General features: G+C 43.1%; 1 protein-coding gene and 1 long non-coding RNA gene across 4 annotated transcripts; one reads left to right on the top strand and one right to left on the bottom strand.

Annotated features, from left to right (window-relative positions):
• Window positions 1-805: 805 nt before the first annotated feature.
• LOC131103854 (uncharacterized) lies at window positions 806-26195 on the bottom strand. 2 transcript variants are annotated; one of them, XR_009119695.1, is made up of 11 exons: window positions 26133-26195; window positions 24952-25060; window positions 23732-24848; window positions 23595-23648; window positions 19688-21202; window positions 18050-18154; window positions 12247-12855; window positions 12037-12118; window positions 6128-6232; window positions 4004-4097; window positions 806-2699 (listed from the first exon to the last, which is right to left on the bottom strand). It is a non-coding gene; the product is annotated as an uncharacterized LOC131103854 (long non-coding RNA). The 2 variants fall into 2 exon arrangements; XR_009119694.1 differs by having other exon boundaries at window positions 24952-26184.
• On the top strand, window positions 9058-21939 carry fscn1a (fascin actin-bundling protein 1a). 2 transcript variants are annotated; one of them, XM_058050464.1, is made up of 6 exons: window positions 9058-9146; window positions 9243-10090; window positions 17311-17467; window positions 19143-19264; window positions 19697-19864; window positions 20998-21939. In XM_058050464.1, exons 1-6 carry the CDS (start codon window positions 9058-9060, stop codon window positions 21204-21206), a joined length of 1593 nt encoding a protein of 530 aa, XP_057906447.1. In that variant the 3' UTR covers window positions 21207-21939. The 2 variants fall into 2 exon arrangements, with proteins under 2 accessions (XP_057906447.1, XP_057906445.1); XM_058050462.1 differs by having other exon boundaries at window positions 9096-10090.
• Window positions 26196-26443: the final 248 nt, after the last annotated feature.

Genomic DNA, 26443 nt, shown 5'->3' with positions numbered 1-26443 from the left:
ATTTTTCAACTACCTCCCGTCCCGTCACGCCTAATACGTTGTCACTACACTTGATTTATGGTCTAAAGTGGCGTGTAGCCGTAAATATGTTTGTCAAAAAATCGTTTAGCTTCGTGAAGTGCACATATTTAGCCATGCTTAACAATTGAGGGTGGGAGCAGTAGAATGTGATGTGTGATATTTGTCAACTGGAGAGTAATATGAGCACAACTGATAATAATAACTAATAAATGGGGGAAAAACTGCATTTGACATCAATATCAGTTAGCCATGACTGTGTTGTCACCATGAATCTGCAACATTAACAGTGCTTTTTGCAACAAAGTCAAGGAATATGTACCATAACATGTATTTAATAGAATTCCAACACCGGATAATAATCATGCTATCTTGTGGTTTTTTTTTTAAATGTTGAATCAAAACTAACTTGGCGTTCATTTTGGATGCCAACAGGGCAAATGCTGACAGGCCACACGGTTATCAGTATGATGTAACTCCTCCTTCATCCGTCACACCATCTTGTGTTTTATATCTGGCTTTGAATTAACAAAATTGTGCGGAATCTTTTCCCTTCTTGTGTGTGTGTGTCTTTGTTGACCTGCGTGTGTATGACAGAGGCCACACCCGTTTTTGTTAAATCTCACATCCATAAAAGGAGATCTTTAGGTTTGTCACATGGCAACAATCTGAGGAATGCAAGCCTTGGTCACATGGGATGCAATCGGTAGTCCCCCCCCCCCCCCCCCCAGGGATATAAAATGATGTGTTTGTCTTGTAAACTCCGTAAACTATGCTTTGTGTTCATGCACCTTCTTGTATGTGTGTGTGATTACGGTACATGGAAATTCACAGCTTAAAAGCTTTCACTTCTGTTTCCGTCGTTGGGAAGTGCAGAAGAGGTTTGTTTCGTAATGAAATGAGTCATTCAGGAGCAAAGATTAGTAGGTTAATTTTTGATAATTTTTTAAAAATATTTCCCTTATGCTATCTGTCTATATGAGTGGATTCTACATAAAAACAGGTTCAAAGTTAAGGTGGAAAAAAAACCCTCCTTCCCCCCATGGGCGTTTCTATGCGTCTCTATACCGCCACCTGCATTCCACTGTATGGATCAACCCTGAGGTTATAGCATTTTTTTTACAAAGCAGAAGAGGCACTTCCTTCAAGATGAAGCACCATATAAGGTGAACGTGCGCAGGTAAAGACTTTATGGCTTAGCTGCATCCACGTAGGTGCGGGACGGATGCGGGCAAAATGGGGTTTTTATCTTCTGTTGTATGTGCTGCAGCGTCAGCAAACGGGTTTGTCATGAGGAAGGAAGTTTTAGGCAAGGCCTTTGACTCATACTTTTTTTTTTTTTTTAAAGCAAACTAGATATAGCATATAACATATATGTGATGTTTGCGTAGCTTCTCATGTTAATTTGAACGTACCATCTGTGTGTATTTATGTCAAAACCGGCTCACAAGTATGCAAAAACCAAACAAAGCACCACTCCCTCCTTCCTCCTTTCGGTATCAAGACCTTCGTTTCAGCCTCTGCATAGTTCCCGACAACTGACAAGGTGGTTTTTTGCACAAGCTGTGGTATTCACTTCCTCTTGAGTTGAGATTAAAGTGGAAAGTCTTGTTTAAAAAAAAACAAAACAGCACATTATGTTTCTCTTTATTTGTGCAGGCTTCCATGAGTGTTAGGGCTTATTATGTGGAATCCCCCCCCCCCGAGCGGCCGGACACGGGAGAGGGCCCCCAAAATGTAGGTCAAGAGGCACAGTGCTTCCCTTGTTACGTAATCATACATCCATACAATTGTGTAGCTCTCGCTAATCTCCAGTATATGGTGTGGTGGTAAAATGTGCAGTGATTGGCTGAGGAGTGCAGGTAATCACCTAGTCTGGTTTACCTTGTAAGGACAGGTACAACACTAAATCCCTCCTTCCGTGTAGCTCCTCCTCTTCCTTTTTTTTTTTTTACATTCCTTTAATTTACTCTGCTTATTTTTATTCGCTTGCAACCCCCCTGCTGTTTTTTTACACACTCTTCTCTCATAAAGAGGGCTATTAGGACAATAGAGGAGGGGGGGGGGGGCAAAAGAGAGAAATTGAAGGCCCGCCTTTCTTGGCTTATCTGATTGTAAGCTGATAACCTGGAACATACCAAGCTTGCTAGCTAGTTATATAAGGATGAGGAGACATATTGCGTGAGTGTATGTGTCACCATACGGCTAATTTTTTTTCCTGTCTTGTTTTCCCGCCTGTTTCTTTGGTAACAAAAGTAAAAGTGGGTCAGTCAATGTTTTTTGCATGTAAAAGTTGAGCGGGTGCCAGGGTTTCATGTACACGGGAATTGTTCATTAAAAAGCCACTTTTATCAACTCTGATCACAGGATTGTGATGAATTATTCAAGTTGAAATGCCGCACATAAGCCCGGCTATTTAATTATAAGTTGGCAAAGCGGTGGAAATGAGGTTGTTTTTTTTATGAATTATTCAAAGTTAAACTTCGTTTTTCTTGTAACAGGAAGTGGGCACGACATGAGTTTTCATTTATAAGCAACTATAAATGCTGTTATACATACAGTAATTCCTCGGAATTGGTTCCAGGCCATATGTGCGCTGTGATTGGCTGGCCACCAGTCCAGGGTGTACCCCGCCTCTTGCCTGAAGACAGCTGGGATAGGCTCCAGCACCCGTCACGACCCTTGTGAAGATAAGCGGTAGAAAATGAATGAATGAATGGTTCCAGACCCGACCAATATTAGAGCCCTATAGACATGAAATAACACCCCTATAGTCACCTCATACACTCATATTACACAATATAACAGATATAGTAAGAATAAGTAAGATATATATGGTGGTATCTCACAAAAGTAACTATTGAAATGAAATTTAAGAGGCGGCACGGTGGACGTGTGGTTAGCGCGCAGACCTCACAGCTAGGAAACCAGGGTTCAATTCCACCCTCGGCCATCTCTGTGTGGAGTTTGCATGTTCTCCCCCCGTGCATGCGTGGGTTTTCTCCGGGTACTCCGGTTTCCTCCCACATTCCAAAAACATGCTAGGTTAATTGGCCATAGATATGAATGTGAGTGTGAATGGTTGTTTGTCTATATGTGCCCTGTGATTGGCTGGCCCCGAAGACAGCTGGGATAGGCTCCAGCACCCCCGCTACCCTCGTGAGGAAAAGCGAAAATGAATGAATGAATTGTCATTGAGTGTGAATGGTTGTTTGTCTATGTATATGTGCCCTGTGATTGGCTGGCCACCAGTCCAGGGTGTACCCCGCCTCTCGCCAGAAGACAGCTGGGTTAGGCTCCAGCACCCCCACGACCCTCGTGAGGAAAAAGCGGTAGAAAATGAATGAATGAATGAAACTTAAGAGCAGTCATTATTGTCTAAATAGGTGAGAAGGGTCGAGTGCTGCTGACAGTGGTGAGCTGCGGTTTATTAAGGGTGACATTGTGAAGCAGCTATCGTTCACATTTTGCTGAAATATCTATTTTTACTGTAGTTATAAATGAGATTGCACATCCAATACTATGTGTGTGTGTGTGTGTGGGCAGATGGTGTGTGTCCATCACACACATGCTCTTTTCCATTAAAAGGTTCACAGTCATCAATTATTCACACCAGGAGAACAAAAAAAAAACACAAATCAATCAATCAAATCAATTCACTTGAAACCTAAACAACAAAACTGCTGCATACGTGTTTAAATTAGCTTACTGTTGTGTTTTGCATGTACTGTATACATGCATGTCTCCCATCAAGTCACCGAGGGGGCTCCAAAAAGGGGGCTTTGTAATAAGACGCTGGCACAGCCCCCCAGCTGCTGCTGAGGCTCTTGAAGGGGAGCTCCTTTTGTCGCACAAGGGCGCACAATTAGCATCTTTATTACCCGCGGATGAGATGAATAAAATATAGAGGCAAAGAGAGGATGAGTGTCCATTCCAAAGTGGCAATGACCTTCACCAACACCTGCCGGTGTTTGTCTATACTCACAGATGTGGCGTGAAATCCCATTCTTCACACAGATGCTGGAAGTGGTGCAGTTGGCAGTTGTGGCCAGTAGGTGGCACGCTGGAGCTCCTGGAGGCTGCATGGAAGAGAAAGGGGAAAAAAGCATGCAAGTCATTGAATGAAAGGTGAGGCTTCATCACCTGTATGTGTCCACCAGTGGCGTCATAAGGCCTATTTTAGGGGGACTTCAGCCCCCCTAAAATGTTCTTAAGCCCCCCTAAATATTTTGATTTTTTTTAATAGATTTTTTTTCTATTCATTCATTTTCTAACGCTTTTCCTCACAAGGGTCGCAAGGGGTGCTGGAACCTATTCCAGCTGTCTTGGGGTACACACTGGACTGGTGGCCAGCCAATCACAGGGCACATATAGACAAACAACCATTCACACTCACATTCATGGACTATGGACATTTGGATTTGGAGTCGCTAATTAACCTAGCATGTTTTTGGAATGTGGGAGGAAACCGGAGTACCCGGAGAAAACCCACGCATGCACGGGGAGACCATGCAGACTCCACACAGAGATGTGGACTTGAACCCCGGTCTCCTAGCTGTGAGGTCTGTGCGCTAACCACTTGTCCACGATGCAGCCCCTGATTTTTTATTTCTTTTTTTATTTTATTTGTTTATTTATTTATTTAATTGTATTTTAATTTTTATTTTATTATTATTTTTATTTTATTTTATTTTTTACAAAAAAATTCTGACAAATTTCATATAATAGGGCAAAATCAGTCTAATAAGCAAGCCAATAAGCAGGCTAATACTAGCCTACTACTACTACTACTACTACTACTAGTAGTAGTAGTAGTAATAATCAGAAAAGAAGAATGATGATACTAATAATAATAATAGGCTAATTAATAATATAATAATGATTATTATATAATTGATCACTGTCCACTGGACAGAATGGTTGCAGAGATTGAGCAGCAGTTTTGCAGTGTAGATTGTGTGTACTTGTTGATATTTAATGGTGGCCTAAAACAATTGAGTATCTCTATTAAATCTGTCCAAAAGTGGGAAAATTATATACTGGTGGAACCCCTGGTGTCCACTAATATTCATATTAAGTTGCAGTATATATAATAATATAATAAATGATAAAATGTGTCATTTGTAAAAGCAGAATACACATCAAATGACATAAAACACTGACTATGCTTTTCCAAATCCAGCAAGGAAGCACCGACAGGATGTGTAAGGCGAGCAAGGAAACGGGGAAGGAAGCTGGAATATTCATGCCGAGCCCCGCCGTGTGCGTTCATGTGGAGAGGATGTGATGTCACAAGCAGGAAGTAAGGTATTTTTAGCGGCATCCTGATCATGTTGCAGAAGTAGAAAACGTTTTGTTTGCCTTTGGGACCTTCGGAGGAAAAGCGGTATCGTGTTTCAACCTGCATGATGCTCACTCGTGCGTATAAAAAAAAGTGTTTGTCCGCCACATGACAAACACATGATGCATGCAAAATGCACACACACACACACAGTGATGATCATGCACGCCCTCGTGTCCGACTCATGTCTCACATCTCTGGTGACTGACCTACATCTCGCTGTCAGCTGCAGGCCACAGCGGCCGTGCACATGCACTTCATAATGTGTTAAACAGAGGGGCCTTGCTTGTTGCCATGGCAATAAGCCAAAAGCTGGGGTCACATGCACACGCACCGGCATGCATAGCTACAATGTGAACTTTGACCTGACTGTGTTTAGGGTAACCCAGTTGCTGGGGCTTCCAGCTCTTTGCAGCTGTGTGTGCACACACTCTTGAGCTAAACGCACATTCTTTAGTGATTGCACTATGGCTACCACAAGTTTTAACCAAGTTTTTATGAGGACTATTTACCGCATTTCTCAGTTGAAAGGTAGGGCAAATAACTCAAAAAAATAAATGTTATTATTGGGTGCATGGGGGAAAAACTTCATATGGATCTGCACATGAATTAAATAAAATCATTTAAGAACTCTGTAAGCCCAAATCTCCATCATCATCTGTGTGTGTGTGTTTTTTAAAGCCTTAGCCACTGTGTGAGTGCCAGGAAGAAAAGCTGGGACTCACTCAAATGTAATACTTTTAAACACTTACATTGATGGGACATTACCTGAATTCAGTCGGCCATGAATGAAGAGGCAAGGTTCTCCTCTCATTCGGTGTGGAAGTGGTGTTTTTTTCTTACTGTGTCCTCCTTCCCCACTCAGTTCCAGACCTATCAAGTTGATAATAAATAAATAAAATTACATGATTGGAATAATAAATAATAATAATGATATATATATATATATATATATATATATATATATATATATATATATATATATATATATATATATATATAATTGTATGAAATGCTAGAGATGGGTCGAGACCCTGGCAGCTGCACGATGAGTGGTTAGCGCGCAGGCCTCGCAGCTAGGAGACCCGAGTTCAATTCCACCCTCAGCCATCTCTGTGTGGAGTTTGCATGTTCTCCCCGTGCATGCGTGGGTTTTCTCCGGGTACTCCGGTTTCCTCCCACATCTCTCACACACACAATAAAACTAAAATGAAGTAAAATTATTCCAACAACATGCATGCTAGGTTAATTGGCGACTCCAAAGTGTCCATAGGTATGAATGTGAGTGTGAATGGTTGTTTGTCTATATGTGCCCTGTGATTGGCTGGCCACCAGTCCAGGGTGAAGTTAAGACCCATTTCACATCCATTCTGGCAAAAAAAGTGCAAAAATATTGTCTTATATTCAGTTCTTTAGTGTATACATTTTTGTTAATGGCCTATTTCATCGTTGACAGGCAGTGAACGAGACAGCTGCCAACTTGGTCATGGTCTGACATAGAACTGGTGCCCCTAGTTAGTCGCTCCCGGTCATAAAATGTCTGATCCCATTTAAAAACGGTCTGACGGCTGCCCGGATTGATTTTTATCTTCAAGAATGTCTCTCAATCTTCTCGCTTTTGCGGAAACATGAGCATCCCGACATGAGGGCGAGGCGACGGGGGCCAAGCGGTGCCATGAAATGAGTCGATTCGATCAATAGAAACACTAACTGTGATCAGGGATTACTTGGAAAAACTCTGAAAACGTTATTTCCATCTCAGATATTGTGCTAGATTTTCCATATGGTTATTATAAATGATCCTAAAAGCCCATCATCTGCATTGGCAGACACTGTAAGACACGATGGTTAAACCGGTGCAGGATCAGTATTATGTGTGTGTGTGTGAGGAAAAAGGATTGATTCCTCAGCTCAACTTTCTTGCTCTGCTGCAGTGCTGCGCCCTCTATGGGTGTTGTGAGCACTGCAAGTCCACTAATGGTTTTGTGCTGCCCGGTTTTGGGGGGGTGCGGCATTTCTAGTCTGTATAGCTATGCATTCATTCATTCATTCATTCATTTTCTACCGCTTTTTCCTCACGAGGGTCGCGGGGGTTGCTGGAGCCTATCCCAGCTGTCTTGGGGCGAGAGGCGGGGTACACCCTGGACTGATTGCCAGCCAATCACAGGGCACATATAGACAAACAACCATTCACACTCACATTCATACCTATGGACAATTTGGAGTCGCTAATTAACCTAGCATGTTTTTGGAATGTGGGAGGAAACCGGAGTACCCGGAGAAAACCCACGCATGCACGGGGAGAACATGCAAACTCCACACAGAGATGGCCGAGGGTGGAATTGAACTTGGGTCTCCTAGCTGTGAGGCCTGCATGTTAACGTTTATGACCTTCCAAATAGACTTTTTAACATTAGAGCCCTCTAGACATGAAATAGCATCCCTATAGTCACCTTTGCACTCATTCATTCATTCATTAATTCATTCATTTTCTACCGCTTTTTCCTCACGAGGGTATACCAAAAAAAAGCCTTTCCAAAGAACTAGCAATGGAGCAATGTGCTGGGGTTTAAAACACACAACATGGACAAAAGACACACCCTGAATCTTAAATCTTCATCTGCTTCCAACCCAAGCAAGGTTTGTAAAGGCATGCTGGGATGATTTTGTGTCCCGATCTCCAATCTCTTGGCCAAAGTCTTCCCTTTTGCTCCGTTTAACCGTAAAGACCAGCTGTCCTAATACTTTTTACCCATACATAGTTTGATTTATATGAGTCATTTTGGAACGGGACAGCGGTCTTCATCGGAATTTCCTCTTGGTTTGCGTGTAATCCTCCGGATAGAGGGGGGGAGTCATTTATGGGTTCTTTCTTGGCCCATATTCTACTGGAGTCCAGTTCCAGATTCAATAAAAGGCGGTTTAACCAAAAAAAATAGCATTACAGCACCTTAAAAGGACACAATTGAGTGTTGATATGGAATTCATGTTTGTGTTTATCCTGATTGGTCATCATGATGTAAATTAGCTTTGATGCATATAGCAACAAGGATATCAATACTGTGCATACAGCAGATTTGGACACACTTTTGCACGGGCGTTCCATTGCACGTTCACGCATTGAGAAGATGCCCGCGGTGATCTGTTTGGCCTCTTTGTTTTTACAGAGCCAGATCTCTGATGTGCGTGCCGAACGCCATGAATAGAGCTTTTTGTGTGCGCGCACATGCACCGCTTCCTCGTGGCTCCAGAGTTCAATCTGACCAGCGAGTGAAGATGATGATATTATTATTAGAGGTTGGAAATCAATCCTTTACATGCATCTTGCAAGCCCTGTGGGGTACACCCACTCGGGGTGGCTGGTCGCTGGGGCGATGTCCTTAAAGATGATTGTACATTTGACACTGCAGATTTAAATATATTGTTTGCACGCCTGATTCATGACTATCATGCCATTGTCAAATGGGCCAATATGGTCCTCAGATCCCTGTGATCTGAGGGATCTGTGATCCCTTGTGATCTGGCGCTATCATTTTTTAAGCAACAGGACATTTTCATAAAAAGTACAAATGCTGAAGGTGAGAGTTAAACTCCCATTGACAGTTCAGCTGCAGTTCTCCAGCAACCACAGGGGGCGTGTCCACTGTGACGTCACTGATGCTTATATAGGCTGCAGCTGTGGCGGCGGGATCGCGCTGATGAGGCAGGCAGAGGACCGGCGGCGCGCGCTCCCCAAACAAAGAGAAGCACGCTTGGCATCGGAGCATCCCACCCTTTTCACGTCCACGTCCTTTCTAGAACCGCCCACCCCGGCCCAAAACCTCTAAGCCCCCCCTCCCTCTCTCTCACACACGGAACCGGTCCGAGGCCCGCTCGCACGCAGATCCACCATGACAAGTAACGGTGCCACCAACGGAACCAGCGACATGCTGCAGATCCAGTTCGGCCTCATCAACTGCGGGAACAAATACCTCACGGCCGAGATGTTCGGCTTCAAAATCAACGCCTCTGCCACCAGCATGAAGAAGAAGCAGATCTGGACCCTGGAGCAGAGCGGCGACGACGCCAGCGGGAACGTGTTCCTTCTCAAGTCACATCTGGGTCGCTACATCGCCACGGACAAGGACGGCAACGTGACCGGGGACAGCGAGACTCCGGGCCCGGAGTGCCGCTTCATCATCACGGCGCACGACGACGGCCGCTGGTCCCTGCAGTCCGAACCCTTCGGGCGCTACCTGGGCGGCACCGAGGACCGGATCATTTGCTTCGCTCAGACGGCGTCTGTGGCGGAGAAATGGAGCGTCCACATCGCCATGCACCCGCAGGTGAACATCTTCAGCCTGACGCGCAAGCGTTACGCGCACCTGAGCTCCAAGGTGGACGAGATCGCCATCGACAGGGACGTGCCGTGGGGCGTGGACTCCATGATCACGCTGGTGTTCCGAGAGCAGCGCTACCACCTGCAGACGTCCGACAACCGCTTCCTGAGGAACGACGGCGTCCTGGTGGCCACCGCGGACAAGAGCACCGGCTACACGCTGGAGTTCAGGTCCGGGAAGGTGGCGTTCAGGGACTGCGGAGGCAAGTATCTGGCGCCGTCCGGGCCCTCCGGCACCATGAAGTCCGGCAAGAGCTCCCGCGTGGGCAAGGACGAGCTCTTCCAGCTGGAGCAGAGCCACCCGCAAGTGGTCCTCACCGCTGCCAACGAGAGGAACGTCTCCACCCGGCAAGGTGGGTGCGTGTTTTGTGGGTGTCTTAAATGTGATGGCATGTGCTGCAACACATTGCCTCATCACTTGGAGGGCACGCATACAAAACAATACAAAACACCCTTATTGTGCATCATAAGCTCCGCTAAGCTAGCATAGCAAGAGTCCATATTCTGTGCAGAGGAGGATGTATAGTTCCCCAATTTTCCGGGTGACTGCAGTGGAAAGGGTCCAACAAAAGGAGCCTTTAGGCCTGCATGTGCCCTCATTCACATGTAAAGCAGCCTTTAAGTAAGAAACCCACTCTTTGATTATTAAATCGTTAACACCACAATGAAGGAAGATCTTTCTGGATTATGTCTTTTGGGTCAGAACTCGCACACACAAAAAAAAAAACAACATACAAATAAATCAACGTTACTTATGGGAACACACCTGACCCAGGTTAGACGCGTGTTAGACGGTTAGCATCAGACAAAAGCGCCTAGCTCCCTTCTCCATCACACCTCTTGCATAATTTCCACTCGTTTGTCCCTCCCCCATCAGGTCTGTGTGCTGTGGGTTAAACGTCATTAGCAAATGGTTACCAAATCCCTGCTTAAATCAAAACAATTAACTTAATAGCGCTATAAAATCTATATTTAGTATGTGGTCACATGATCGTTAGAGGATACAGTCTTGCTTTTCTTCTGAAGTGACGACCCCCCCCTTTTTCATTTTCAGTTCCTATCTCCCCTTGACACTCTAAGCCCTGTTGTGTTTACTTGTCAATGGATCTTTTATTTATCCGCCTTTTTTTTTTTTTTTTAAACCCGCGTCAGCAGTTTCTCTGAAAGCGGTGTCAGCCACAAAAATGTTATATATAAACGCCCTCGCATACTGTTGCTGACATTAGTCTTATTTTAATAGGTTATACTGCGATGTAAGCCTATTTGCTGGGGGGGAAAAAAAATCCACCCATGATCAGACTTATAGTTGGTAGGCTTTATTTTAAGATGTGTAGTGAAGCCTGCTTTAAAACAAAGTTGTGCTCATAAACCCTGGATGGCTTCAGGGGAAGGAGGTCTTTCCTTCACAAGGTTATAAAAAACGGCGACTTCAAAACCGAATTTCTTCACTAAAAAGTGATGATTATTATTTTTTTTGGTTGCTCATAAACTAGCCCTAAAGAGACTCGACTGTTGGAACATTTTACAACATAGAGGACTTTTTCCATAAATAAAAAAAATAAAAAATGTTTTCAGACAGCTGCTCATAGTGGACCAGAGCCAAGATGGCGGTGGAAGTGGCCTCTGGCTTCCTTTAACCAAAGCGGGTGGTTTTGATGTTGGTCCAAAAGCTGCTCGGTGCTAGCACAACTGTTGATTTTTGTGCTGCTGATCAAGTTCACACTTTTTTTTTTTTTTAAAGGGCAGAAAATCCAGTTGAGCCTCAATTTGTTAAGCGTGCCACAAATGCCCAAGTGTGAATTTTCTCTTACATAGTTCATTGCGCTTAATATTTAAATATGTCTACATTTTTAATGGATATTATGCAACTCTGATGCTGCTTTCTTATATCAATCATTTTAGTTTTACATTATTTATTTAAATTTACATCATCCAAAGCACAATTTGCTCCCCCCTTCTATCAGCAGTGTTGCAATAGTAAAGCAGGGGTGTCCAAAGTGTGGCCTGGCAACTAAAAACTGATCATAAACTGAAGTTCATACTAATAACAGGCATTTTCACCTATGTACAGTGTAACTATCACACAGCTGAGATGCAGTTTTTTCCCTTGAAATACAGTACATACGGTATATACTTGTCCTTTGTATCCTTTCATTTACTTTAAAACTAGAGTGGCACTTTTATGGGTCACTCTCTTAAGGTAATGGACTAAAATATACCATATAAACACGGTAGATGTTGGTGTTTTGTGGGTTTTTTGTGTTTGTTTTTGAGGTCACTGGCGGGGCTGCTGGCTCACCATCTTTGTAGTCCATCCCAAATGTGTGTGACGGGGTTGAGGTCGTGGTACTGTGCAGATTTCATTCATTCCTGTATGGACCCTGAAACATAAAAAGGGGCCTCGGTGAGCAGGAATAAGGGATGAACATCTGTGTACTTGTGTATGTACAGTATATACACGTAGGTATAATGTCACAGACAGTATTTCACTATACTATGTATTACTTACCAGCCGTTTCCTGTCATTAGTGCTCGAGTCCCATCCATCCCTGCTATGGATGGAGATGGTCCCAAATTCCCAGAGAGGCCGTTTATGGGCTGGGATGTTGCGATTAGCGTCCGTTAGCCTGCAGTTCAGTGGCTTTTCAGATTGAGCCAACACGGAAGGCCGAGAGCATCTTTAAGAGGTCATCCTTTCCTGTGCGTCTGCGTTGTGTGACCGCTGACTGGTCTTGATGGTCTCTGGCTCCACACCAGCATTAGTAGGGTGTACAGTAATCTAATTGCAGTGCATTATTAAAGTTCCACTTCAATAATATTTTCTTAGTTTTTTAGTATAGAAAACCTGTATGGGTGTTTTTAACCTTAGAGCCCTGTAGACATGAAATAACACCCCTATAGTCACCTTTACACTACCATTATCCTTTATCACATTGCGCAGGCTGTGGGATCAGTGCAGGAACATACTGCAACAGACGGGTGACGCGACCATAGCAAGCTAATTAGTTAGCCTCTCCGATGAACAAAGACAAAAACTTACCACTTCCACATGGAATGAGGGAAAACCTTTTTGTCACTCGTTCCCAGCCATGGCGTGTCTCCTTGGCTCTTGTGATGCCTTTTGACCACAACAATACATATAAGTTGTCTTTCAATATTTTTGACTAATAGGCCATACCATAGTAAACCACAAAACAGCAATCATATATATAAAAAAAAATGTAAACACGATATTGAAACTGTGGTACAGCTAGGGGCGACTATCTGTAAAATACCATGTATTATTGACATATTATTAGATTTTACACTAATTTGCATTGTCACCTGTGAGACTAAGCTAACGTTACAGTGTATATTTGCACAGTGTCTACTGGTGAAGCATATTTAAAACCATGTCAATGGTTGCCTTCGGGCTAACAAACAAAAGGAAGATTTGCTTGGGGGCAATATTTGCTAACTGGCTATAATGGGTGGGCTGGTTCTTTGTTTGGTTTGGAACATGTAGTCGTGTAGTCTCGGAGGTCAATGCGTCCAGTTTACACGTAAAATGCCAAAAGGGAGTGAGAGAATGAATTGGGACTGAGACTGTTATTGATTTAAGAGTACAATACATTTATAATTGGGGGGTTGTTGTGATATAGAAATGTACAGCATCATACTTTTTTTGCATTTAGTCTCTCTGGTGTGGTTAACAGTAATATTAGATATATCGTCCGCAGCACACACCCCACCCAAGTCAGGTTTGCTTTGCTGTGTGTTGTGAGGAGGCAAATGGGCAGATGTGGATCAGGGTGCGGTTTTGCCAAAAGAGCCCTGACACCACTTCTGTATCTGTCGCCACCTCCCGCTGGCAGGAAATGACACACATTGGACAATAAGCTATGTCCATGCCCAGAAATTGCCCTTCACACTCAGCATGCATGAAAATCAATTTCTGCTCTGACTATTTTGGCTGGCAAACATGCTTCCTTCAGCTTTTTTTTTTTTTTTTTTTTTAATTTCAAAAACAATAGCCAACGATCTGGTGTCTCCCTGATTGTGCCCCAGCTGTCCGCCTCCTCAGTCAGGCCGGTAGAACAATGGCAGACACACACTGGCGAAGGAACTGGGTCCAATGGTGCTGGCTCGCATGAAACTGTTGGCAACAATCTGGGATGGGTTGGGTGGGGTGGACAAGAGGGTGTTTTCTGTGTGTGTGTGTGTGGGGGGGGGGGGGGTTTGGGAGGTTTCTGCATGTGTGGTCACTTTTGGTGTGGTGTGCAGATCAGTTCCTGCTTCCTTCAGTGTGTACTTGTGATCAGTGTACACGTACTGTATCTGGGTTTTACTCATATCTGCAGCCATGGACCTCATGGGGTCATGGCTTTGTTTCCACTGGCGTCACTCTTATGTTTTGTCTATGTCAGTGTTGTATATTTCACAGTGTGTATTTTTCTTGTGATATAACCTTGTTCAAGGCTTCTTTTTTTGTGTGTGTGTGTGTGTGTTTGGAAAAGCGACAATTTTCCCACACCCCAAACACATCATTCCACTTCTGCTTAGGCCGCAATTGAATTTAGCGTGAAGTGTGTTTTTAGGAAAAATGTGCTAACTTGACTTGGGGAATCACAGCAAATTGGACAGAGTGTGCTTTGCATATGAATTAATTTGTATATTTGTTTCTATTTGTGTTTCTAGTTTGAAGATTCTGTCTGATAATTCAATTCAGTTCCTTGAATTTGGAGCGACTTAAGCTTTTGGGGACCGAAATGTGTCCACTCGGCTAATTTGGTGTATAGAATAGAATACTAGGGGACGATTTAGGGCTCATTGACTCCCAGTATAATCACATTTAAGGGTGGGGAAAAAAAATCTGCTCCAAAAATAATAATGCATTAGAATCAATTATTGACCTATTGTGAAGACTGGGTTTTTGGAAATTATAAATATTAATATATATTATATCCATTATATTAATTACATTAATAATAAAAATAACATAAATATTATTAATAATTATATCCATAATATTATTAATATATTATTTATAGCAATAATATTATTAATATAATATTAATTATATTTAATATATTAATTATAAATATTTTGATGTCACTTTTATGAGATGGACTGTTTTGGGGTGTGTGTGTCACTTTAAGAGCCAAAAAGGGTTAACAGCCTTGCTCCTCATCCCATCTAGCTGTCCTTCATGTTTGAAACGTTGCTTTTTTATTTATTTTTTTTTACCTCGGCTTTATGGATTAAACCCTCTCAAGTTGTACACGAGTCACAAATCTTGTGCTTTGCTGCACTGACGGATGCTCTAAACACACTCCTTGTGCTAATATATGAGGTCTCTTTTGCTACTGTGCTGACTGCGTCGGCCCAAGCAGGAAACGATTGAGGATTAGAGAGTCGTGTCTTGAATTGAAAAGGTGGAGGATGGTAGAATTTTTTTTCGTGTGTTTTTTAACCCTCATTCTTCCTCTCTTCCCTGCTTCAAGCCCTCTTTGTCTGTTGTTGCTAGTTCTCATCTTTTCTCTGAGCATGTGGTTTCCATTAAGCTCCCTTATGTTTTTCCCCCTCAATCATCTGTGTGCGCGTGTGCATGGGTGTGTGTGTGCGCACGCGCATGCATTCCCACATATCTGCAGAAACTCAATATGTTGGCAGAGGCCAGAGGTCTCAAGTTTTGGAGTTGATTTTAGTGCGTGTCCGACCAACTAGGAGTAATGTGTCACGCTCCGTTTTTCTTTTTTTTTTCTTTCTTCTAAAAGCAAAAGCAGTAATTCTTCATTCTACCTTACATAACTCAGCAGATGCCTGCCTGGTTTTTCATTAGGCGGGGCTGTATAAAATGTTAGATTTAAGCAATATATATCTATCTCTGTACTTTCTCTGCCTTGAGATAAAGATAGATGGTACACCAGTGCATGGTCAGTGGCCCAACTTCCTTCAACGGTTTGTTCAAATCACCACCGATGTGGACTCATTAAAAAAAAAAAAGATTGTCAAGCTCAAGCGGGAGTGCGGATTTACTGTCGTACAACACACAGCTGTAGATATCTGCTGGAGAAGAAAACGCCATACAAAAGAAAACATCTCGCCGCTGTGTTCATTTTCTACCGCTTATCCTCACTAGGGTCATGGGTATGCTGGAGCCTATCCCAGCTGTCTTCGGGCGAGAGGCCGGGATACACCCTGGACTGGTGGCCAGCCAATCACGGGGCACATATAGACAAACAACCATTCACACTCACATTCATACCTATGGACAACTTGGAGTCGCTAATTAACCTAGCATGTTTTTGGAATGTGGGCGGAAACCGGAGTACCCGGAGAAAACCCACGCATGTATGGGGAGAACATGCAAACTCCACACAGAGATGGCCGAGGGTGGGATTGAACCCGGGTCTCCTAGCTGTGAGGTTTGCACGCTAACCGCCGTGCAGCCATTTTGAGAGGTTTGAGTTGAAAAAAAAAATTCATCAATTTGGGTCTGCGCTTGTCATTGAGGGGGTGACACCAGTTGAGAACCACTGCTCTAATTTCAGCCTGTCAAATGGGAATATTTTTTCCCCCCATTTCTTTAGCCATCCATGAAAGCAGGCCTATTTTGTTTGTGTTTAGGAAAAACAAACCACTCCCTGACCAGTGTTGGGCATGTTACTTTAAAAAAGTAATTAGTTATAGTTACGAGTGAGTTCTCAAAAAAGTAACTGAGTTACTCCACTACAAAAGTAACTAGTTACCAGTTTTAAACACCGTTATTCCCATCACTGTCCCTGACCAAACCACTAACATACTGATTCGGTCCATTGAGGGCCTAACCGATGACTTGATTAATTAATTAAAAACAAGGCTTCATATTAATTGACAAAAGAAACTAATCATTAGTTTAGATTAAACTCATAGAAATGAGCGCAAGTGAGAGCGTTTGTGTTTTGAAATGAGGTTCCTGGACATCTGCGGTTCCGGCATAAGATTCTCATTTTCTTGTGTGTGACATTTCATTCTAATGCATTCAGCATGACCTGAAAGCCAGTGGAAGACTTGTAGAGGAGAATTTGGAAAAAAAAAAAAAAAAAAAACAAGCTTGGAGCTCGCAGGCGGGTGTCATGCATGAAAATGGGAGCGAGGAGAAGTGAGCACATGATTACATTGGCTTGTACTCGGAAACACACATTTCTTTCTACACTCATTTACACAACACTGTCCATGTTTCGCGCTCTCAATCGGGCCCCGCAGGCTAACGCTCAACTATGACCTCATCACACACAATAGCATGCATTGTGCTCTATGAACTGTGTGTATATATGTGTGTGTGTACAGTTGTGTATGGTGCTGTCAATTGACATTGTTTACTTCTGTGTAGCTCTTTGTGGGACTGATGTGATGTTAATGAGGTCAGGAGTTGTGTACATTGGTGGTTGGAGTCTATGCGGTGTGTGCGTGGAAATCCTTCACTAATCCAAACTGTCTGATGTTGCTCATTTAGAACGTCTGATCCTAACCAGATGATTTGTGTGTGTCTGGATCATCTCCCATTTTGTATTCTCTTCTAAAAATGCCCCTAATACTCTGTATCCCCCAGGTATGGACCTGTCTGCCAATCAGGACGAGGAAGGTGACCAGGAAGTCTTCCAAGTGGAGATCTGCCGCGAGAACAGGAAGTGTGCGTTCAGGACCGCCGCTGGGAAATACTGGACCCTGACTGCCAACGGAGGCCTGCAGTGCACCGCTTCCTCCAAGTACGTACTGTCACTCCGCAGTCACACCTGTTTGACTCTGTCACAACCACCCCTAGCGTGAAGATAATGGGGAACCTCCATCACTGCTGGTTATTTGATCCTTTTGGAGTGTGTGTGTGTTTGTGTTTGTGGGGTCGGGGGTCCGATGTCAGGCGTGGTTGCAGGGGTCACGGCTTTGGCATGTTGCGGGAGAGCGAATGCATTTGTGCGCCGGCTCAACCTGTGCGGAGTGATTTTCTTTCAGGTGGAGCCAGAATGCTGGCTCTTAACCCTTGACCTTTGGGCCCGTGCCTTCTGGGGGCTTCCACTTAAGAGTTTAAAAAAGAATTAGGAGTGGGTGATTTTTGAAATCGACTTGGAAAATTGGATCTATATATCTGACATGGAGTTTCTTGATCATTTTTAGAATCATGCAGTATTAGTAAGTAGCTACTAACGCCTCGCTGCATCGTGTTTTAAAAAAAATGAATGAATAAATGATTGCCGTTTCATGGTTGACTATGGCCTATTAAATTATGGAAAGACACGTCACATGTAGCAATCTAGTCACTACATGGTAATGTTACTTTGATGGGACATTACCTGAATTCAGTCGGCCATGGATGAAGAGGCAAGGTTCTCCTCTCATTCGGTGTGGAAGTGGTATGTTTTTCTTGCTGTTTCCTCCTTCCCCATTCAGTTCCAGACCTATCAAGTTGAGAATAAATAAATAAATTACATGATTGGAATAATAATGAGATATATAATTGTATGAACAGGCCGGAGTTCAATTCCTCCCTTGGCCATCTCGGGTTTCCTCCCACATTCCAAAAACATTCTAGGTTAATTAGCGACTCCAAATTGTCCATAGGTATGAATGTGAGTGTGAATGGTTGTTTGTCTATATGTGCCCTGTGATTGGCTGGCCACCAGTCCAGGGGGTACCCCGCCTCTCGCCTGAAGACAGCTGGGATAGGCTCCAGCACCCCCCGCGACCCTTGTGAGGATAAGCGCTAGAAAATGAATGAATATATATATACGTATAATTGTCTGAACTGCTAGAGGTGGGTCAAGACCCTGAAGTCTGGATTTCCTCACTGAGACTGCTGCCCCCGTGACCCGGATAAGCAGACGATCTGTTAGCCTGCACAAAGCTTGCAGTATTGTCTGCGTATGGCAGATTGTTGGACTGGTCGTCCTGGATATCAATCAAGTGACCGTCATAGTGAGAATGGATGACAGGCTGATATGGGAGTATAAAGGTGACTATAGGGGTGTTATTTAATGTCTACGGGCTCTAATGTAAAAAAACGAAGGTTTCTTTGAGGTTCCATTACTTCTCGAAGGTGTCGTCATGTTGAGATAAGACACATTCCATCAATGCACTCTCTGCCAGCTTTTGTTCTCTCGATGCCGTCCACACTAGACCACAATTTCCTCTCTCGTGTTCCACATCTGTGAGGAAAACCTACATAGCGGGTGTTGAAGTTGGTTCAGGTACGTGAATTCCACACTCGCTACTTGCAACATTGAGCCAAGCGGAGGGGAAATGAAACCAATGAACCTGGATTCAACTCCGGAATCTTGTGTGTGTTTACACTTGCCGCTCATACAGGTGCCACATGAATGCTTTCCTGAGCTGTCATGTCCTTTTTCTTTTAAAAAAATAAAATAAATAAAAAATGTCTCTCTGTAGGTCAGCTAATTGCTACTTCGACATCGAGTGGCGTGGGAAGAGGCTGACTCTGCGGGCCGCCAACGGGAAATATGTCGCCGCCAAGAAAAACGGCCAGCTAGCAGCCACCATCGACTCGGCCGGTCAGTTTGACTCCTTCATGCAATCTTTGGAGAATGATTTCTATTTAGATTCTATTACAATAACATCCTGGGTTCTTGTCGTTTCTATGAGTTTTTACTTTGGACGCATGGATCTATTTATCTCTCTAAATTGAAATACCTTTGCGCGTGCAGGGGCTTGAATTTGTAGTCCATTAGCGCATCAGATTATTGCAGAGCAAGGATTTTACACAGTCTGCAGTCTTGCTGTTTCTAGCTACAAGGACCATTGATTCATTGATGCTTTTCTTCAAGTGTTTTTCTTAGATGTTTAACATTTTATTACTATTAATAATTGTATTGTTTATTTTATTGTATCAAATAAGCTTTTTAAAAAATTATGAATTGAATATCTTGAGTTTGTAGTTTGCTTTTGTGTAGAATAATAATTAAGCGTTCATTTACCCGCCGCAGGCGAGTCCGAGGAGTTCATCATGAAGCTGATCAACCGTCCCATCATCGTGCTGCGTGGCGAGCACGGCTTCATCGGCTGCAGGAAGGTGACGGGGACCCTGGACTCCAACCGCTCCTCCTACGACTACTTCGCGCTGGAGTTCCGAGACGGCGCCTACAGCCTGCAAGGTGGGTGTGTCTCACCGTGCCGTACTCTTGTTGGATCAGCTGCAGGCATGAAAGGGATTACATCCGTTATACGGTGGGGGGGTACTCATTATGGATTTGACTCTTAAAAAGGAGGATTTGATTTGGTTAATTATCGCCACCAAAGAGGGATATGTGTTTTTTTTTTTAATTGCCGTTTGTTTCTTGGTAGGATTATGCAAATGACTTAGTTTATGGAGAGGCAGGGCGTGGGGCCAAGAAGAACCCTAAAATGTCTTGGATTCAGTGTAGTGCGTATATATTTTTATGCAATGCAATATCTAAATATGGGCGGCACAGCGGTCTAGTATGAATGTGAGTGTGAATGGTTGTTTGTCTATATGTGCCCTGTGATTGGCCGGCCACCAGTCCAGGGTGTACCCCGTCGCTCGCCCCGAAGACAGCTGGGATAGGCACCCCCCACGCGAATGAATGAACCTCCTAAATGTGTTTTTTAACATTATTAGAGCTCTCTAGACATGAAGTAACACCCCTATAGTCACTTATACACTCCTATAATTCATTATTCATGACATTACACAACTCTTTTGCTGGAGACCTGAGTTCGATTCCACCCACGGCCATCTTTGTGTGGAGTTTGCATGTTCTCCCCGTGCATGCGTGGGTTTTCTCCGGGTACTCCGGTTTCCTCCCACATTCCAAAAACATGCTAGGTTAATTAGCGACTCCAAATTGTCCATAGGTATGAATGTGAGTGTGAATGGTTGTTTGTCTATATGTGCCCTGTGATTGGCTGGCCTCCAGTCCAGGGTGTGCCTCTGGCCCGAAGACAGCTGGGATAGGCTCCAGCATCCCCCGCGACCCTCGTGAGGATAAGTGGTAGAAAATCAATGAATGAGTGAGTGCAAAGGTGACTATAGGGATGCTATTTCATGTCTAGAGGGCTCTAATGTTTAAAAAGTCTATTTGGAAGGTCTAAATGAATATCTACATATAGAATAAATCACAATACAGTAGATCTTAGTGTTTTGTGGGGTTTCCAAAAAAAAATCAGCCCTATAAGCTAACTGCTAAAATTAAATATGGAGAGTCGTCCCATTTGGAGCAAAAGGAGAAGCTGGTGTGTTGAGTTGACTTTGTCGTCTTGTCTGCAGACTCCACTGGAAAATACTGGATGGTCGGGAACGAGCAGGCGGTGGTGAGCAGCAGCGACACGCCCGTCGACTTCCTTTTCGAGTTCTGTGACTACAACAAGCTGGCCGTGCGCCACGCCGCCGATGGCAAGTACCTCCGCGGCGACCACGCCGGCGTGTTGAAGGCCAACGCCGACGACCTGGAGACGGCTACGCTGTGGGAATACTGAGAGGGAAAAGAAGAAGAAGAAGAAGTGGCGGGGATTGGGGGGTGGAGGAGATGCCCACCCATCACCGCGTCTTACCTATACACCCCTCCCCCGCTCCCTTATGTGGCGTCTTGTATGACTTTACATGTTGAACTGCACATGAGAGGATGGTTCGTTCTCTGCCTCCTTATCCTTCCTTCCTTCCTTCTTATCCCACCCTTTTCCCAGCTGCCAACCTTTATGTTGCCATAGTTACCACGGGGCTGTGCACTTTTCCACACCACCCACCCCCACCTCGCTCACACTCTGTCTCGCTGCTCGACCCCCCCCCTTATTATCACTCACTCCCTCGTCGCCTTAGCACCTACTGGACTTCTCCTCTTTCTACTGGTGTCTGTTGTATATTGGTGTTCTAATGGCGTTCTACTCCATTCCCAAAAAAAGTAGAAGCCAATCTGGAAGCGTCTATGAAAACCAGATATGTGTATGTTTTCCGGCCCTGTTGATGATAATGATATTGATGACACGTAAACTAGCTTCATGTGTTGTCCTCTTGCTGTGTTCCTATTGGTCGGTGGGGAGATTTTTTTTGGGACCAGACGGGATATAGGAAGTCGATGCACCTTCCCCCGCCTATTGTCCCCTGAACAGTTAAATTTAAAAAATTATAATAATTTGGGCTTGGAAGTGTGGATATCGGTCAAAAGTCCAAGGCACAGACATTATTATCATGGCACAGTATCAAGTAGGAAAGCCGAAAAAAAAAAAATCCGAAAGCTGCTTTTTTTGGATGAGTTGAGCCAACATGAGCGTCGTCATTGTGGATGTAGACCAAGCCTTGTGATTAAACCACCGTGTCATCTCACACAAAGCTGATACAACTGGAACATGGTGCTACTAAAGTGTGTGTGTGTGTGTGTGTGTGTTTGGACCAACTGATGATTCGGGTTTTTTTTCCTGTCCAGCCAAACCCAGTGAAGCATCTCATCCTTCACAAAAGCACTTGAGAGCCTTGTCGATAACCAAATCTGCTGCTGCTTGATTTATTATTATTTTTTTGTTCAACGTGTCATATCTGCCTTTTTAAAAACGAGATATGACGACATATTTGTTTTATTGGCTCATCAGTGAAGATAATAAGACGCGGTCCCATGATGATTATCAGCATTTTGTGTTGTACAGTCTTGACTGTCCGCCTGCTTCCCTCCCCCAACCCATTAAATCATGACAGTGCTATGAAATAAGACATGATTGTAGCCAGGTCCCTTTTTTTTTTTTTTTTAAAGAAAGGTTGAGCATCTCAAATAACTAAATGGTTATCCATGGAGACGCCGTCTCCATGCTAACCGCTACCCAGGCTTCGACAAACGGATGTGGAATGGCAAACGTGTGGTAATGACTGTGCCTTACGCTTAAGTTTTTTGGGCAGTAAGATAATAGATGAGCTAAAAAAAAAAAAAAAAAATTAAGGTTAAAATCCACATTTTTGCTTTGTATAACTGGAACTTCCTTTTGTATAATTTTTTGTATAATTTGTTTGATATTGTGGATTCATCTCTCTCTCTCTCGCTTGTGCCATTGGTCCACCTGAAATCCAACAACCAATAAAACTGGGATTTGGAACAATGTGTGTCCGTTTTGTTGCATATTGTAATCGCATGTGTCAAACTCGTGGGGGGGTAATGTCAACTTCAGCCCACAACCTGAGGTAGTCTGAGTTTTGGCCCCTTGAGCAATCGCGTTTGATATCCCTGATCTAAACAATCCCAATACCCAACATAACTACACCTCCGCCAGGCGTCATATTGTGATTTACACCATAACTATTAGTCCTACATTTATTTGATTGACATATTTACATTTGTTGACCATGAAAACATACAATTAGCAACTGGATTCATAATGATATCAATATCAGTTCAGTCGTTATTCACAGAAATCGCCTTTTCTGTAATGGCAGTTATCTTCCGGCTCTAGCACCATACTCCCGATTCCGTATTATCTTGGCTATATCTGGATGTCATGGTGTTTGTTGCATGTTTAGAGCTTAATTTGTCTTCCTATGATGAAAATTCAGAAGGTTACAGATTTTTTTCATGTACTGGATCACAGTATCCGGATTTATTCCATGAACCGGATCAGTCTTGCAATTTTTTCCCCAAGTGCTTTGACCATTTTTTGACCACAAATGCCAAAAATTGTCCTATTTTGCAATGTTAATAAATCCTTTTAAAAAAATTCCTGGATCCGGATAAGCCCCAAAATGTACTCAGTTCTTCTATATTCTATTTCCCACTATTCCTGAAAATGTAATGCAAATCCATTAAAACTTTTCAAGTTATTTGAACATAAATATCAGCAAAAACCTCCTTGGTGGAGGTAATAAAATGAAGCCCAACTCCTACTCACCCTTTAATAGCGAAGTCGTGGCGTTTCTTGAGTCTTGCTGAAGGCGAGCTCTTTCTGTCACAAGTGTACAAAAAAAACAAATTTAGTTTGATATGCAGAAAACAGCGGCACGGTGGACGAGTGGTTAGCGTGCAGACCTCACAGCTCTGAGACCAGAGTTCAATTCCACCCTCGGCCATCTCCGTGTGGAGTTTGCATGTTCTCCCCGTGCATGCGTGGGTTTTCTCCGGGTACTCTGGTTTCCTCCCACATTCCAAAAACATGCTAGGTTAATTAGCGACTCCAAATTGTCCATAGGTATGAATGTGAGTGTGAATGGTTGTTTGTCTATATGTGCCCTGTGATTGGCTGGCCACCAGTCCAGGGTGTTCCCCCGCCTCTCGCACCAAGACAGCTGGGATAAGCTCCAGCATGCCCGCGACCCTTGTGAGGATAAGCAATAGAAAATGAATGAATGAATGTGCACTTTGGGGGGGCGTACAACAATGAATCTATCACACAATAAAACTAAAATAAAGTAAAATTATTCCAACAACATGCATGCTAGGTTAATTGGCGACTCAAAATTGTCCTTAGGTATGAATGTGAGTGTGAATGGTTGTTTGTCTATATGTGCCCTGTGATTGGCTGGCAACCATTTTGAGGTTCCCAGAAAATTATGATTTTTTTGTGTAAATAAAGGACATAATTAACAATCTCCCGTTTGATTCTTTGTGTAATCACACCACTAAAGAGTTCCGACCGCTATGTTCTTCCCCACTAACATACACATGTGGGACGGCACTACTTTTTTTTTCTCCCCGTCTTCTGAATAGAGCCTTTGTGTTGAAAGATGAATCCAACACACACAGACCAGCCATGATGGTAATGTAATGATGCAGCCTCCAGAGCGGGTCTCTAATCCATTTCCCTCCCATCAGCTCACAGATCCCTGAGGGACAACCGACATGGCAAAACAAACATACACCACCTCTTCTGGCTGCCTGCTTTTTCTAACCCCCCCCATTATATTCTCCCTCCCTTCCTCCTGTCTTTGCCTGAAAAGATGACTCACAGCAAAATATGACCCAGAAACAAGAGCAGAGGTTTTGTGGCTAAAGCGGACTCGTCCGCCCTCCCTCCCTCCCTCGGCATTGAAGGGGGGTGGGGAGGCTGCGTGCGAAATGGCCGCCATCTCCACCAGCCCCCATCCGCCCAAACTCATCCCCCTTGTCGCCATGGTAACACCAGCTCGAGACTGTTGTCCGTCTGGAGCTAAAAGACAAGAGACGAGTGTCATCGTGGTCACATAAAAATAACATATTGTGTGAAGTGACATATTTTCTTAAATAGTCAATCAAACATCAAATTGCTTTACTTTCCAATAGCAGAGCAAGCAGGCAAGTGAGTGGGTCAGTGGGTCAGCCACTAATCTCTTCAGGGGGTGGAATGAATCCCAGAATTCCCAAATCGATTAATTAAATGCCCTATTTAAAGGAGAAATTCTATTCACAGACAGGAAATGGTTGTAATGTCAGCATTATTTCCCCTACAAAGAAGAATATGTTTTTACTGTCATTGATGCAAATCAATACTTCCGCTTTCAATTCATGACATTAAAGTACAGGAAATACATCAGAAAATTTAATTGAAGTAGTTTTTGTGGTTTGTAACATATTTTTTTGTTTTTATAAAACCAACAGAGTAAACAGTAGGGTTGTCATGACTCCGTTGCTAGCTTGTGGACTCCTATCGCGCAGCTCCACGCCATAATGGAGCCAAAAGCTAAGATGAGGCCACGGGTGGAGGAGGGGAAACAAAAAAAGATTAATTCAAAACACATTCACAATACTGGCGGTAGTGAATAACAGGAAGCAGCACATACATATACACAACAATGAGCCAAGAAAGATGGGTACTAAAACACTACTAACAATGCGAGGAAGGAGCAAACATGGCGGCCAACAGGTGTAACCAATAATTATGCCTTAAGCAGCACAAAAAGTATAAAAAACCGAACAGAAGCAAACCCTTATGACATAATAATATACGTATTTTAAGGCATATACGTGAGGACTATACCTTTAAAACCCTTATGATATAATAATATACGTATTTTAAGGCATATACATGAGGACTATATCTTTAAATAGCAGTTGACATCCTACTAGCTTGTATGGTAGCTTGCGCCTCCAGTGCTAAGTTAGCATTAGCGTCAGTGCTAACGTAATATCTAGAGCTGTCTATAGCGAATGTACGCATTTCTAAAGCAGACTAAAAGTTGAATGTTAATTTTATGATAAGGTGTTATAAAAATATACGTATTTTAAGGCATATACGTGAGCACTATACCTTTAAATAGCAGTTGATATCCCACTAGCTTGTATGGTAGCTTGCGCCTCCCGTGCTAAGTTAGCATTAGCGTCAGTGCTAACGTTAATATCTAGACCTGTCTATAGTGAATGTACGCATTTCTAAAGCACACTAAAAAATGAGAATGTTTATTTTACGATAAAGTGTTATAAAACAGACATTTAGGGTCGTTTTTTTAGAACTTACCTTTATAGATACTGACCATCTTTTTGTTGGTCGGCAGCCGCTGACGACACTTCTCAGCTGTAGGGGGAGCACTTGAGTAAAGTATGTGTTATGTTACGTTAATAATTGTTTAATATATAATATATAATAAATATATAATATAAAAAATATATAATTGTTTAATATAATCTTGTATAAGACGATTATTAAAATACTCACTCGCTTTTATTGTAGCTTTATTTGTATTATTAGCTTTCTTTCCTGATTGGCTGGGAGAAATCACATGACTACTGCTTTTAGAGTTAATTACATGGTTCTTTGCTTTATGGATG

This window comes from Doryrhamphus excisus, chromosome 15 (assembly GCF_030265055.1).
Source record: "Doryrhamphus excisus isolate RoL2022-K1 chromosome 15, RoL_Dexc_1.0, whole genome shotgun sequence".
NCBI classification, from domain to species: domain Eukaryota; kingdom Metazoa; phylum Chordata; class Actinopteri; order Syngnathiformes; family Syngnathidae; genus Doryrhamphus; species Doryrhamphus excisus.
Note: the sequence above shows the minus strand (reverse complement) of the source record. Positions and strands in the feature narration are given on the sequence as shown.